General features: G+C 54.6%; 1 protein-coding gene across 1 annotated transcript in view; it reads right to left on the reverse strand.

Moving 5' to 3' along the window:
- Positions 1-268: 268 nt before the first annotated feature.
- The window catches only part of PREX1 (phosphatidylinositol-3,4,5-trisphosphate dependent Rac exchange factor 1), a 178537-nt gene continuing 162608 nt past the window's right edge, over positions 269-16197 (reverse strand). Inside the window, exons 30-40 of the mRNA XM_069548769.1 lie at positions 14839-14967; positions 13200-13241; positions 11582-11799; positions 9651-9750; positions 7443-7586; positions 7233-7347; positions 5739-5805; positions 4616-4788; positions 4032-4134; positions 3712-3779; positions 269-1976 (exon numbers count right to left, since the gene is read on the reverse strand). Coding sequence (XP_069404870.1) covers positions 1934-1976; positions 3712-3779; positions 4032-4134; positions 4616-4788; positions 5739-5805; positions 7233-7347; positions 7443-7586; positions 9651-9750; positions 11582-11799; positions 13200-13241; positions 14839-14967 — 1202 coding nt within the window. The 3' untranslated portion in view covers positions 269-1933. The remainder of the gene's footprint in view (positions 1977-3711; positions 3780-4031; positions 4135-4615; positions 4789-5738; positions 5806-7232; positions 7348-7442; positions 7587-9650; positions 9751-11581; positions 11800-13199; positions 13242-14838; positions 14968-16197) is intronic.

Here is a 16197-nt window from a genome sequence, read left to right on the forward strand (position 1 = left end):
AAGACAGTGATTTTCTTGGCGCATCTGAGATGCAGACCCACCCCGTGATCTCAGGTAGTCCTCACCACTTCCCTGCAGGGAATATATACATACTGCCCTCATTGTAGAGGAGGAAACTGGGGTTAGTGTGATAACTCACGGCACCGAGGGAACCGTCCTCCGCGCCATCTTCACGGCGGTTGCTTACTCCGCCTATGACACGTGCAGGCCCAACCACCCCCAATGCCACCAGGGTCAGCCCCGAAGGAAGCCACCACAGATCAGGATCTTTGTATTATAAACCCACTTTTAATAATAATAAAAAAATCTATCATGAATTGAATGAGAAGATCTGTACATCATAAAGTAAACCAGTGCACAACGCCCTTGTCCGCAGGGAACACTCTCCCTTTCTGCCATGGGGGTCCTTATTTGTAACAGGCTACCTCTGTCCAGCGACAAGCTCACCTCTTGCAATCTGATGCAGGGTGGCAAGAGAGGGAAGGCGACTCCTGGGGATGCAGGGAGCCAAGATGTTGATGCGGCTTCAAGCCTGCAGGGCAGAGGGAAAACTACACCTGATCTCACCCATCAGCCAAGGCTGGAAAGACATGTCTCTGCTGGTGACAGGAGCTGGAGGGACAAACTCCAGGGGTGGGGAGGGTGGGGAAGGGGGCCAGACAGGGGCTAGATCCTGTGTAGGTTCCTGTGCCCAGGTGGCCAGGGTAGCTTCCGGTCTCTCTGGCTGGCTGAGAAGTCCCAAATGCCCTGCTACTGCCTTGCTCTGGATTAACATTAAAAAATAAATTACAGAAGCCACCACTCAGGGTATCCCAGCAGCCCCTCTACCACAGAGGACAGACACTGGTGTGGAACTGCCTCTTCAGTGGATAGTTCAACTCCCTCCAGCCCCCAGGCCTGGCCCAGCCACCTCTGAAACCCTTGGAGCCAGCCATTCAGAGAACAAAGTCATTCACCCTAATACAGGCCAACGGCTAGAGAACTGAAGGTGGGTGGGGAAAGGAACCCTAGTCGATACCTGTAAGCAATATCTTAAGACCCTAATACTTAAAAAGATGAAATACCGACATTTCTTCAATTTTCAATAATTTAGTTTTTTTTCTTTTTTTTTAGAACTGGGAAAAGTTGTCAACACTACTTTATGTTGGTCCCCTGTTAGACAATATAGCTTTCTTTGAAATTTAAAACACAAATATATACTCACACAACCTGGGGGGTGGGGGCGGGGGATGGTGGGGAGGAAGCGGGAATCTCAACACAACCAACGACAACATAAAAATCCCAAAATAAACCATAGAGAGTTCACGCCACATAAATAAAATTGGGGCAAATCTTGTGCCCTGGGCTGATGGCTCCAGTTCTAATGGCGTTGATAGAGGAAGCCAGGGTGGCTTTCAACCGTCCTCTTGGTAATAAGTGTTGTGCCCTGTCCCTCTTTCGTGGCAGAGGTCTGGCTTTTCTGAGTCCGTTGGAGAGGTTAGTACAGGGTTAAAGGGGGATCTGGAAGCTAAGGTGAGGAAGAGACACGTGTGGTCACCTGGAATGTGGACTTAGAAGGAAACCAGAGGTTTCCAAAGTGCAGGCTAAGCCACGGGCCTCCAACTGCAGCGCCCCTGACATCTCCCGTGTCCTGGGAACTTCCAGACAGGAGCCCAGGCCCTGGAGGCACCCATCAGTTCTGTGGGTCCCCAGGAACCCCTCTGGCTTCTGGCAGAAGTGTGGAGAACGTGCCGGCCCAGGGCCAATCGCCAGTTCATCCGCGAGTCAGGGCACCGTTTATCCTCCCAGGAGGTGACGTGATGGAGGAGGCTGGGCAGATCTTGAGGCAGGCGGAGTGGAGGCCTCGGGCCAGCTCTGGAGAAGGCCGCATGGCCCCGTGTCCTTGCAAACCCCGGCTCCAGAGGATGCAGCCGGGCATCAGGCACCTCGGCGTTTAGAGGTCTCCGTCCACCGGTGGCTGGCAGAGGCGGTAGAGCCTGGTGGATGGAGGTGAAGAGGATGAGGGGCGGCCACGGCTCGTTATTATTATCGTCGCAACATGTGATTTATGTGAACGTGCAATCATGCCCAGAAAGCAAAACTCAGCAGGTGTAAGAAGATGCAGAGTAAAAAATTATTGAGGTTGCCCACACTCTCCTCCAGCAGGCCAGTCCCCGCCCCTCAGCAGTCTTGCTCTCTCCAGATTGGCAAGGGGTTTACAAATACAGACGCAAACACATGCACCCATTTGTGTGTCAAGATACGCATGTGGGTGTGTGATTACACGTGTGGGTATCTGTGCATTTTTCCACGCTAATGGTGGCCAAGGAGACCCAGCACTCTGCCCCTGGAGCTTTTCATTTAATATATCTTGGGGGCTTCTCCCTGTAGCACGTGCAGGCCTGCCTTGGGTTTCTTTCTGCACTGGGAGGATTCTGAGCCCCACCTCAAGTAACGAAGGAGTCACTAAGAGGTTTCAAGCAGGAGAGAGCATATATGCTGTGTGAGAAGGATAGCAGGGGGACCAGACAGGAGGTGGCCGCAGAGACACAGACAAGACAGGGAAGCAGGAAGGTGCAGGGCATCAGGAAGGGGATGGTCTGGGTTCAGAAGGGCTGCTCTGATTCTGTGTGTTAGCTGTGTGCCCTCGGACAAGACACTTAACCTCTCTGGGCCTCACTGTCCCCACTGTCCATGGCAGATAACACAAGTACCTTGCTCACAGAGTTGTTGTTTAAGCAAAAGAGTCAATATAGATAAGGAGATGGGAATGGTGCCTGGAGCAGGGGAAGTGACATAGAAAAGCATTTAAGGGACTTCCCTGGTGGTCCAGTGGCTAGGACTCACACTCCCAATGCAGGGGCCCAGGTTCAGTCCCTAGTAGGGGAGCTAGATCCCACACACCGCAACTAGGAACGCACAACTAAGAATCTCGCACGCCACCACTAAAGATCCTGCCTACCATGATGAGGATTCCGCACGCGGCAACTAAGACCCGGAACAGCCAAACACATAAAAAATAAAGAAATAAATTTTGAAAAGTATTTAAAAGCAACATGGGCCAAGAGTGTAGGCAAAAGCTAATGGAACACATGTAAGATCTAAATGAGTACTTGTATCGCTCCAACACGGTTTCCTAGTCTTGACAATGTCCTGTGGTTACATGAGACATTATCCTGGCTGAGCGGGGTGGGCGTTGCTGCATGAAGGACCCCTGAAAACTCTGTATTATGTTTCTAACTTCTTGTGGTCAAACTATTTCAAAATAAAAAGCTATTTAAAAAGTGTGGGCCGATGTCAATAGCAAATCAGGACAGTGTGGATGGAGAGAGAAGACGCACTAAAATGAATTATTCCTAGGACAGGGGTCTGCACACAGGGCTATAAGAAGATCTGACACTGACTCAGGGACGACGGGGCCGTGAGGACAGGAAGAAGCAGTGGGCTGAGGGCTCTGAGGGCAGCAGAGAAGCAGCAGTGGGCGAGCAAGTTGGGGGGCACACAGATCATTGCCCCACGCTTCACTCGGGCCCGGCCTCACTTTCCCAGCCAAAGTGGGAGCCCTGGGAGGTAACAGACTAAGTCGTATTTGTTGTTTCCCAAAGTAGGGGAATCCCATAAATGAGAGGGGAGGACCCATCCGAATGCTAGGGCGTCTGTCTGGGGTGAGGCCAACCCCAGGGAAGGGAGCAGAGGGAAGGAGTTGGGGGGCGGCGGGGGACAGCCACTCACCGCGGGGCGCCCTGGGGCACCTGGTCCTTGACCCGGAGGTTTTTGGCCAAAATCTCCACCCTGGGGCCCTGGGAAGAGAGAACAGTGAGGGCCCAGCTGTCTCTTGGTGGAGAGCAGGGCGCTTGAGGAGGTGTGTGGGTGTGGGTGGGGTGACTGGGAGATCCCCAGAAGCTAAGATCTGCAGCCCCTCCAGAGGGGACACGGTCATCAGCCCCATCCCCAGACGGCCCCTCATCCCACCTGGGGTTTTAAGCCCACCACGCCCCGGCCTGGGCGCCTCCCCTGCAGCCTGACGGGGCCCTGGGGCCTAGACGGCCCACCTGCTTCCGCATGATGTCTGTGGCCTGCATGATGCACTTGGGCAGCAGCCCGTGGCTCCGCGCCAGGATGGCCGCCTGCTCCAGGGAGAGGCTCAGGGTGCTCCTGCAGCGGGGCGGCAAGGGGTGGGGGGCAGCACGTGAGACTTGGGCGACGTCCTGCCCCCCACACAGCACCCAAAACCCCGATCGGAGCAGCAGGGACAAGGGACAGAAGCGAGAGAGTGGTCCAGCCCGGCCCCAACCAAGACGGGCGCCCATTCCTGCCAGTGTTCTACGGATGCTCCAGCAGAACCAGGCGCCTCAGCCGCTCGGTCACGCCAGCCAGAGTCAGGGGGCTGGGAAGCTCGCAAGCTCTCCCAGGACCACCTTCCCCTGAGGTCCCATCTCACAGAGGGCAAACTGAGGCCGAGAGTGGGCCCTGGCCTTGTCTGGGCTCAACAGGGAACGGAAGAACCAGGTTTCCAAGCAGGCCTCCAGTCTCCCACCTTGGGGCCCCAACCCCCAGGGGCACGCCCAGCCCCTCCAGGCCACGCCCCCCACGCTGGCCCCACCCCCTAGAGGTCCGGCCACGCCCCCCTCCACACCTCTGCATGCCTGTGCCGCACATGGCGATCTGGCAGGCCCCCAGGCGGTAGCAGAGTTCGGAGGAGATGGGGATGAGACCAGCGCCCAGGCTCCCGGCGGCACCAGACTTGGGGTGGACCAAGGACTTCATGAGGCGGCAGAGCTCATCCAGGGCGTTGATGGGGCGAATCAGCTGCGAGGTGCACAGGCCCGGACGGTCAGAGGAGGCCCCCCGACCCGGCCTTCCGCCCCAGTCTTCACCTCCGATCAAGCTCCATCACAGCAGGTGTCTTCCCCACTCTGTCACCGGGGTGACAGAGCCAGGACTCTTCCACGACCCCTGCGGCTGCCCCACAAGCTGGCATTCGGCACTCACAGTATGTTTCAGGCCAAACCCTCCCATCTAATTCTCTTCCCCTGCACAGGTGAAGCCAAGAGCCAACGGCCCTCCCCGTCCTCTCCAAACAGCAGCCCCTCCCCGGGAACAGTCTGTGCCCCCCTCACCCACCCCCGGCTTGTCTGGCATTGCCAGTGCAGGCACAGAACTCTGGCCAAGGCTTTCTGTGTCATCTTTAGACTACACAGCAGACTACAAACTCCCAAAGGGCTGTGCCCACCCCTTCTCCTGGAACCCCAGCCTCACAGTCTGAGGCCAGGAGCCCCCATAGTACTGTCAAAATTGAGGCCCCATAGTGCCTGGGCAGAGGGAGAAAGGCCTGGAGCATGCAGGGGACGGGGTGGGGCAGGGGGTGGGGGACGGTGGGCACAGCCCCTCGAAGGCCAAGTGTGACACACAGGAGCGTGGCTGGAACAGCCAGATCTTTCCATTGCTCAGGATAGGCTAGAAGCCTCCGTTTTATGGGAAATCTTTTGACTTTTAAATGCTGGCAACAAACAGGAAACAAACAAAAAGAACACTGCATGGCCATGTCCGGCGTGGGGCTCCAGCCCCAGAGCGATGCTGCAAGGAGTAGGTGCCAGGGAGAACACATCATCTAAGGAATTCTAAAGCGGGTCAGGAAGAAATTGGAATTTCTAGAATGGGGAGGGTGCTGGAGACCCCAGGAGACGTCCTGGAGAAGGGACTGCAGAGGCAGTGTCCCAGCCCAGATTCCACGGCAGGTGAGGGGAGAGAGGGCATACCTGGTCTATCTTTACTGCCGTGGTGCTGGCATCCGTGGGCAGGTTAGACCGTTCCAGGTAAAATGCCCTGAAAGAGAAGAAAGTGTGAGGCTGGGGCCGCCACACCCACCACCCCATCCCTTCTCCCGCCCCTGCCTCTGTCTCCCAACAACTCAACGAAACGAATCAGGGAGAGCGGCTGACACAGGGCTCCGTGCCCACAGTCATCTGCTCCTCCAAGAGCCCAGGAGGAAGCAGGAAGGGTGCTCAAATGCCACCTCGCCCCGCTGCCCATCTGAATCAGCACCCCACGCTCTCTCCCGTGCTGGTGTGTCTCTCCTCTGACACCACCATCACTTGATACGTCACACTGCTCTGTTTACTGGTTTATTGCTCATCTCCCCTTCTAGAACAGCACTCAGCCAACTTTTTCTGTAGAGGCCCGAACAGTTGACATTTTCAGCTGTGTGGACCAGTCTGTCTCTCTAGAGATGCTATGCAGCTCTGCTGTTGCAGTACAAAAGCAGCCACAGACAATACATACACGGATGAACATGGCTGCGTGCTAATAAAATTTATTGACAAAATGGGATGGTGGGTCCAGGGGCCATGGCTGCTCTAGAATCTATACTCCATCAAGAACAGGCTTTCTTGTCACTGCTGACTCCTAAGCAAGCACCCAGAACAAAGCCCGACCCACGGAAGGTTTCAACTGACAGGTGCTAAAGAAAGGGATGAATGCAGATCACAGAGACCATATTTTAAATATTCAGCAAATGGCAGAGAACAGACCGATGGCATTGATCAATCCAAAGAGATGCCAGATGTAATAACAGAGGTGAATGTTCTCCCTGCACAGACAAATGAAAGTATCATTCTCCCATTTCCAAATGGTAAAGCTGGGCTAGGCCCCCTTACCACACCCTGACACCCTGGTGTCCTGTTTCTTAGCCCACCTTCTTCATGGTGGGAGAAGGTGAGGCAGGAGGAGGAAGGGGCCAGAGTCGGGGTGGCAGGAGTGGAGCTCCTTCCTTGGGCCCAAGGCTTCCTCCTGGTGAGTGTGGCCCCTACTCTCCTCCTTGTGGGGGGTCTCCTCTGAGCAGGACCAAGGCCCTGGGGTTACACCCCTCACTCACAGGCTCAAGGATCCTAGGGGCCCCGTCACGGCTCCCTCCCCCATGCAGAATGAAACAGGCATCTCCTCCCAGCTGGCAGGACCTTCTATGAAGCCAAGCAGACCCAGGTCAAAGCTCAGCTCAGCCACTGTCTAGCTGCATCCCTTGGGTGTGCTCCCTGGGCCTCAGTTTCCCTCATCTGTAAAATGGGTTAGAAAGGTAACTTCTGTGAGAATCTGAGGAGCTCCTGTAGGCAGAGGGACTGACACACAGCAGGTGCTCAAGAAACGGCACTTTGCCCGCCCGGGCACTGGGGGCTCTCTGGTGCCTTCCACGCAAAGGCCCCCTCCAGATGACAGTGTCCAGGATCCTGGCCCCAACATGAGGCCCACGCAGGCACCTGAGTTTGCGGTAATACTGCTGAACCTTCTCCAGAGACTGGGCGTTGATCTCCTGCTGCAAATCTTCCACAGCCTGGCTGCCTGGAGGAGGCGAGACCTCCACATTCTCCAGAGCTGTGAAGGGAGAAGATGGGCGAGGCAGGCGCTTGGCTCCCAGCGGGCACAGCCGCTCCCCTGTGGGGCCCCCACAGCCCGGCTCCGCAGCTCACCTTTCGTGAAGAGCACAGTGTGCAGCCTCAGGCTGGCCCCGCTCTCCAGGCGGGAGGGCAGCTTGGAGAAGTGGTAGCTGTCCAGGTAGAGGACCACCTTCAGCGCCTGCCGGCTGCCCTCGATGTGGTAGAAGACGTTGGTGTCTGTGGAGGGACATGGCGGGCCAGGGACACAGCTGTGGGGGCAGCTTCAGACCCTCCATCAGACCCCAGAGCCGCGGCTGCAGGCCTCCCTGCCCTCCCATCCAGGGGCGCCTGAGACAGCCGCATCGCCCCACGCTCAGAGGAGCAGCCTCTGACCTTCCTTTTCCCCCTCCCTCAACAGGTCTGTTTCCACTGCTTAGTTCTGAGGCCTGACACTGATTCTGTCCAGCTGGGGAGTCGTCCACGTTTGTCTTCAGAGCCTCACCAAGGCTCCTTGCAACCTCGCCTGGTAGCCTCCACCGGGCAGAAGCTGCCTTCAAACAGCACCTGCATCTTGCTTACACCCATAGGGAAGAGCACACGGCTGGGTGGCACTGGCACCCCATCCCGTGCCCGTGGCAGACATCACTAATCAAGGTGATTCTCTCCGAGCCCAACTTGGCCTCTAGACAGGCAGCCACTGTCAACCAATTCCAACAGGCACCTGAAATGAAACTCACTGTCCAACTAGGCTCCAGTCCACATATTCTCAACAGGGTGCTATTGCCTCTAAGGAGGTGAAAACTGGTTCTTATGGGGAAAGCAAAAAAAATTTACCCTTTTCATGTATAAAGCACAGACAGACATACAATACCTAAACGGATATATAGTATATCCATCATACTAAAACTTCATGGGGGTGTGTGAGTGAAGTCGCTCAGTCGTGTCCAACTCTTTGCGACTCTGTGGACTATAGCCTGCCAGGCTCCTCCATCCATGGGATTTTCCAGGCAAGAATACTAGAGTAGGTTGCTATTTCTTTCTCCAGGGGATATTCCTGACCCAGGGATCAAACCTGGGTCTCCCACACTTGCAGGCAGACTCTTTACTGTCTGAGCCACCAGGGAAGCCCCATGGGGGTGTGTGGCGATCAGCAAAAAATTGTCTAAATAGGCTCTTCAGTGAGGTGATAGAAAAACAACAACAATGAAAAGGACCAGTGGTTCTCAAATCTTGCTGCTGCGTTCAGTTGCTAAGTCATGTCCACCTCTCTGTGACCCCACACCAGGCTCCTCTGTCCTCCACTAGCTCCCAAAGTTGGCTCAAATTTGTGTCCAGGTCTTCAAACTAGTATGCTTCAAAATCACCAGGAGAACTTATTAACACAGATTTCTAGGCTCTGCTTCCAGCTTTGGATTCAGGAAGTCCTGGACGGGGCCCAGAATTATTTTTCCAACAATCCTCCAGGTGCTGGTCCAGGGATCACAGAGAACCATGACTCTGGAACTGAGCCCGGTGGTTCTCAGTCCTGGCTGTACATTTAAGTCTTCTGGAAAACCTATCTAGAATCCCAATGTCCAGGATTCATCCCACAGACTGAATCTGAATTGCCAGGGCCAGGAGTAGGACCAAGCCTCAGTATCAGAAAAGCTCCCTGGCTGATCCCAGTGCCGTCAGGGCTGGGACTGGGCAAGACTGTGAGATCCAGGAGGGCAGAAACCACGGCCACGTCTCTCTCCACTGCAGCCCCAGAACCTAAAACTGAGCCTGACACACAGGATGTGCTCGTAATTACAGTGATGTGAATAGATAGATGGTGGGGGGGGGGGTGGATGGACGGTGGACAGATGGGGTAAATGGGTAGAGGGATGGGTGAGTGAATGAATACATGGATGGATAGATGGGTGGATGGGTGAGTAGATCAATAAATGGATGAGTGGGTGGGCACACAGAAAGATGGGGGGAGGGAGGGAGAATGAAAGGAAAGAAGAAAGTTACGGTGTTAAGTTCTTAGAAAATCTTAACATATCTTCATTCCAAAGAAGCGTATCTCTGGGAGTTTTCATTAAGAACTGGGTACTGGCTGTTTTTCCCTCCTAAGTGCTGTTGGAGATGGCTGGGTTTATATGAAATGAGACCCCCTTCTTCCACATATGTTGGGAGCAGGCAGTTTGAAAGCATTGTGTCCCAGGTCAACCCTAGGCAGCTGGCCTGGTGGCAGAGGGAGGAGCAGGGTGACCCCAGAGCAGTCCCTTCTACCCCAGAACCCAGACTCTCTCAGTGGGGGTGAGAGGAATCACTCACTGGCCACACAGTTCTCATCCAGCTGCTTGAAGGAGAAGGTGACGTTGTCCAGCTCCGAGAGGGTCACCCAGATGTCCTCCAGCATGGTCCGTTCCTCCTTCTGCAGGAGGAAGACAGGGTGGAGGAGTCTCAGATCCCACCCCTGCCCCGGGTTTTATTTCAAGATGCTGCGATTCAACTCCAGTTGACACACCAGGCTGTGGCCCTTCCAGGCAGGAGGTCCTGTGCGGGGCTCTCCAGGGCTGGACAGGAGATCACGTTCACTACAGGCCTGTCCCACCTCTTCCAAGTCAGAGCCCACCTCTGCTCTAACGTGCCAGGTGGCCCTCTTTCCTGAGCCCTCCCACCAATCCCACTGAACCGTTCCAACCCAGCACCCAGTTCAGAGCCTGCATGTCTTGACAACTGGCAAATTAACACACGGGGTCCCGGTGACCTCATCTAAGAGGAAGGAAGTGAGGACTGGGTGTTCACGTCCAGAAATCAAGTGAGAAGGGATCTGCCATCAGGCGGGCACCCGTCTGCAGCATCGGCCAGCAGAGGGAACACCAAGGCCACGCTTTCCCAACCGGCCTGCAGTTGTGACTTCTCCTCCCACCTGGGAAAATGTCGAGGAGACTCAGAGCTGCAGAAGCCAGGGGAACTCCAGCCTGAGCGTGCGGGTGGAGGAAGAAATACCACAGAGCAGGTTTTTACTCCTGGGGGGCATCGGCTCTAAGTACCAGTACCCAACAATGCTGAGTCACCGGCTCTGCCCTCACCCCCAGGGGCTGGTAGAAGGACCCACCCTGATACTGAGCCCCAAGTGTGAACAAGCAGAGCAACGAGGGATAAAAGAGAAGGTGCAGAGAAAGCAGATCAGCTGGGGGAGCTGGGCTTAGCATCGGGCTCCCACAGTTCACACCCGCTCCCTGGGCCTTAGTGTTCTCATCCTTAAAAAGCGGGTATACTGCCTTGGGGCTACTGCAAAGACTAAACCAGAAGCTATTTGCACCAAGGAAGTTTCCCTGGATCGTCACAAAAGTCCGCTCACGGGTCTTCCAGCCTCTGCCCTTACCCCTCCACACTCTTCCCCACCCCGCAGCCCCAGGTGATCCTTTAAGTGTCAAAGTGAGACCCTGTCCCTCCTCTGCTCAAAATCCTCCCCTGGTTGCCACCCACGCAAAGGAACAGCCAAAGTCCCACAAGAGCCTGCGAGACCCCCACAGTCAGACCCCGGTGGGTTCTCAGGACGTGCCGCCCCTCGCTGGGCTCACTGTTCCAGCCATGCTGGGAACCTTGCTGTTTCTCAAACACTGTGTGCCTGCTCCAGCCTCAGGGCCTTTGCACCTGCTGTCTTCTCTGCCTGGAGGGCTCCTCCCCAGGGTCCGAAGGCTCATCCCCTCCCCTCTTTTGGTTCTTGGGTCAGAGGTCACCTTCTTCGTGAGGCTCCCGGTGGCCACCTTATCACACTTTCAACTGCCACTGCCCACAGACCTTCCTGCCCCCTCCTCTGCTTAATGTTTCTCCTTCCCCCTTATCGCTATACACAAGGGTTTCTCAATTGCAGCACGACTGACACTTGGGGCCTAGATAATTCTCGGCTGAGCGCTGGGGTGGCTGAGCACCCTGGAGGAGCAGCCCCGCCCCTGGCCTCTACGCACCAGACACCAGTACCTCCTCTTCGTCAACCGAAAATGTCTCCAGACATTGCCGCGTGTCCCCTGGGGGCAGAACTGCCCCTGTGAGAACCAGAGGTCTACACCATCTGTGTCCTTGGCTACTTATTTTGATCTCCCCAAAATCAGGATATAAGATTCCTGAGTATAAGAACGTGGTGCTATGTCCAGCACCGGGTCCCCGGTGCCTAGAACAGGGGCACCCAGCAGGTTCTCAGTGAGCCGCTGCTGAATGAACGAACGAGGAGCGAGCCCTCCCCCGGCCCCACTCACCACGGCCGGCGAGAGCAGAGACTGGCAGTGCAGCAGGACGCCTGTGGCCGCCACCTGCTCCAGCCACTTGCGGCTGGCGTCCCGGCTGCTCTCCTCGTACTCGCCGTTGTTGTTGTAGCGGTAGCTCAGGGCTGCCAGCAGCTGCTCGGAAAAGGCGCACACGGCGGCCACCAGGGCCTGGCAGAAGATGCCGTCCCGCCGCAGCTGCAGCTCTGTGTCTGTGGGCGGAGGAGGCGGAGGGGCCACGTGGGGCCATCAGCAGGCTGGCACCCTGAAACCCCAAACTAGCCCCCTCTCCCCTAACCGGACCACCCATCTGGGCCCAACTTGCCAAAATTATCTTCATCCCCTGGCACCAAAAGCCAACTCCATTAAAAACTGACTCTCCAAAAGCAAGCCGATCTGTGGCAAAACTCAACTCTCTCAGTGACCCATCTGCCTATTAAAAATAAAATAAAATAAAACAGGGGCTGCTTTGGTGGCCCAGTGGTGAAGACGTCACCTTCTGATGCAGGAGGTGGGGGTTCGATCCCTGGTTGGGGGGCTAAGATCCCACATGCCTCATGGCCAATAAACCAGAAGCAATGTTATGACAAATTTAGTAAAAACTTAAGGGAAAAAACTGATCCTAAAAAAAAAAAAAAAAAAACCTTTAAAAAACAAACTTGTGATTTCCCTAACACTTGCCCCAAACCCCTACCTTCAGCTGTTCCTTTATTTATTAGGAAATGTCTCAGCCTTGACCAAGAATGACAGTAACAAGCTCCATATTTGAAGGAAGGCAGTTCACCATTGTGTCTGTTTTTGAGACGTATACCTTCTTCCTATCATCCCTCCCCACCCCCCACCTCCAATTCCTTGGCCCCTGCGTGTGATGTGATTTTCAGAACTGGCCAATTTCAGGCAATTGGTCATTTAGGCCCCTTAATCTTCAGAAAGGGATTTTTTGCTTTGCTTTTGTCTGCACCACTCGGCTTACGAGATCTTAGCTTCCCCCCAAAAAAATGCTAAACCCAGGCCCTCACGGTGAAAGTGCCGCGTCCTCACCACTGAACCAGGGAATTCCCTGAAAGGGATTATTGTCGACGACTGGCAACAGCCAACAGGTTTTCTGTGCCCAATTTTGACCTAGATCCTATTCTAGCTGTCCCATGGCTGAGAATTTCTAGAAGGATGGGACAGAACACCTCCAAGATTCCCCTGGGCATCCATCATCCCTCTTCCTTCCCACCATCTGTAAGGACAGGAAGCCCCAGGCTGGGGCTGAGGGCTCCACTGGCAGGAAGCCTCTGAAATCATCACTGTTGTATGCTGGGTCCTCACTGAGATCAGCCCAGGCCTGGGAGGTGACAAGAGAGAGCGCTCCTAGCTCCAGGGCCTGAGACTTGTCCCCTAGACACAGGAGGAGGAAATGAGATCCGAGAAGTTCTCAAGGCGCTGGAGACCACAGGGCTACCTCCCCCACAGGCAGGCCCCAAGGACCCTGCGGAAGTCAACCTTGGTCGGCAGGAGAGGCCTTCCCTGGGCTGCAGTCACGAGCGCCAGCTGCTGGGACAGCCTCTCCTGGATATACCCAGCATATGCACCTTGCAGACCGTTGCCCTTTCAAAGCTCTCACCTGTGCACTTCAGCAAGGCCAGGAGCAGCTGGTTCTTTCCATCTGGAAGGAGAAGGGACCAAGAAGGGAGATGCACTAAGTGGAGTAAGCAGAAGATGCCGGCAGAGCCAAGCCTGACCCCGGCCCACGTGCTCTGCCCCTCTTTCCTGTGAAGCTCAGGGTACAGACAGCCAGGTTCAGGAAGCTTTGAATGAGTGTTGGGTAGATTCCACAAACCTCAGACATCCAGGGGTTGAAACCCCAACTGTTATCTGCACCCTAATTGTTTATATACACCCACCAAACAAAGACTGAAACCAGCCCCTGCAACTCCTGGGCCAGAGCCCCAGCACAAGCCTTGTACCTGCTCAGGCACATATGCGTATAGGTGCTCACATAAGTTCACACGCATCCTAAGGTACCTATTCACGCCACCCTACACGGCCAAGCCCTGCCCACTGCAGACAAAGCTCAGATCTTCCAGACACAGGCTAACATCCTGGTTTCTTTCCTTCACATAAAGGCTCTTGGGCCCAGAAGGGGCTTAGAAAAACCTGAAAGGCCTTTGGGTCTGGGCTCTTGTAATACATTCTATCCTGGGGAGGCCCCAAGATGCAGGGACAGTGTGATAGGAACACCAGCGTCTGCTTATTGAGGACTTACTGCATGCCAGGCACTGTACCAAGTGCCTTATTTGTACTGACTCACTCCTCACAACACATAAGGGAAGGCGCCCTGTGAACCCATTTTACAGTGAAGAGACTGAGGCACAGAGACATCAAGAAACTTGCCAAGATCACACAGCCAATAAATGGGAGAGCTGGGGTTCAAGCCCTGGCCGTCTGGCTCCAGAGTCCATGTTAATAACCAATGACAGCTTTGGAAAACAGGACAGCTCAGGGCCAACCCAGACTTCCAACTCAGAGGGGGCTGTTCCTGGGGTCATGAGCCTGGGGCCAAGTACCCCCTGCTATGCTGATCAAATGTCTCCCTGGCCTGGGCTCCTTTTAACCCAGGAGCCTCAGGTTCAAATGCTGCCAAGGGCCAGGCAGGTAACATAAGGGGCGTGAAGCAGACCCTGGGCCACAGGGTATGGCGGGGTCCACGTGGCCTGGAAGGCTCCCCTCCCCAACCTAAAGATGGAGGCCACCATTCATCTCCAAGCAAGTGTGAATGCAGGGCTGCAGGCCTGTTACTGCCAGATCGTCTGATTTTTCAAGAATAGCCAGATGTCTAGACTTGTATGTGGGCTTTCAGATTATAAATATTCACATTTTTAAACGCTAGAGCATCCAAACCTACCTGTAGGCCCAAGTCTGATAAGGACCCTCTCTCCCCTCAACACACACCTGTATCCTTGATCATAAACAATAGAAACCTAACTAAATCCACAGCTTTGGAAGCTGGGAAGGAACAAGCTCGGCCTTCTTAGCCTCCCGATTCTGTGAGGGCGCCCCCGGGCACCCCAGATGAGCAGTTCCCTGACCACGTGTGTACTGTCCCAGGGCCCTGAGAAAGGGGCACTGGCTCTTCCTGTCCTCTCCCTGGGCCTAGAGAGACATGGGCACAGAGGTGGACCCACTGCTGACCCTCCCATGTTCCACACTAAGAACCGGAGGCCGCAAGATCGCCACGTGACAGCCCTCCCTGCCCGACTGACCTTCCACGTATCTCTGAATGTTGTCCACCAGGGTCTTGATGGAGTTGGGGAGGTTCCAGGGGTCCTCCTGAATGCTGATCTGGATCAGGTTCCGGCCACGGATTGTACATTCCTCTTTCTGTTTGAACTCTGGAGCAGGAAAGTGACGGGGGCGGGCAGAAAAGAGACAGGGAGCTTTGAGAAATGGTGCCACCAAGGCCTCTGTCCCATTGCTAGATTCCAAAGCTCAGAATCTTAGGTCAAGGATGCTGGCGAGAGCCTTGGGTATCATCTGGTCCATGGGAAGGCAAATAGATTGTAAGTGTGCTGCTAATGGATAGTACTATACCCGTGGCAGACATCACTACTCAATCTCAGCACTACTAGTCTGAGGATGGGACTCCTAGCAGGTGCAACCAGTCCAATGCAGAATCACAAATGAATCTCGGCATTTTCTTCTCCTGAGCCTGAATGTAGTCACAGAAGCATCCTCAGGTCCCACCCCCTCACAGCCACAACCAAGCTGGCACATGAGCTATAACCTAGCTTAACCTTTTCCCTACACAGAGGAGGAAGCCGAGGCACAGAGTGGGGAAAGTGGCTTGCCTAAAGTGACTCATCAAGGCAGTGAGCAAGATGGGACTTGAATCTGACCCCAGACAGGCTGACGGAGGACTCTGTTCCTTTGGCCTCGTGTCTGCTACACAGTCTCAAGTTTCTGAGATATTTTATGGTTTCAGCTCCTCAGAGGTCCATCCCAGGCAGAGATGACCCTGAGATTGTCAGAAGGGCTCTGCTAGGGCACCCCAACCCCTCACCAATTCCGACCCTCACTTAGAAGCAACTGGTTCTTTATCTCCTGCACCCTACTGGAAATTCCTGGAGGTCAGAGGCAGTGTCTCGTTCATCTCACAAGACCCAGAGCCCACCACAAGGCTGAGCACAAGTTGGTTCTTGGAAATTACTTACTGGATATATGGATGCATGGATGAGCAGACAGATGGATGAATGGGTGGGTGGGTGGGCATATGGTAGATGAAGGGATGGGTGGGTGAATGGATAAGTGCATGGTAGTGGGTCAGTGGGTCGGTAGAGCGGATGGATGGATGGATGGGTAGATAAATGGGCGGGGGATGGGTCAATGGTAAACAAGAGGAAAGGCAGGCAGAAAGACATAAATGTTGATTATTTTTCTCTCAATCATTTCGAGAAGAAAGTCTCAATTTGGTGCCGTCAAGTCCTTAACACTTCTTTAACTTGTTAACCCCTCTCATGAATAAACAACAAAGAGCTCTGGACAGACAACAGTGCCTAACTACAGTACAAGGGCAGTTTTCATTGTTGGTTCCACTGGACTTACTATTTTATGGCACATTATGG

The sequence above is a fragment of the Ovis canadensis genome, chromosome 13, assembly GCF_042477335.2.
Source record: "Ovis canadensis isolate MfBH-ARS-UI-01 breed Bighorn chromosome 13, ARS-UI_OviCan_v2, whole genome shotgun sequence".
In the NCBI taxonomy this organism is placed as follows: Eukaryota; Metazoa; Chordata; class Mammalia; order Artiodactyla; family Bovidae; genus Ovis; species Ovis canadensis.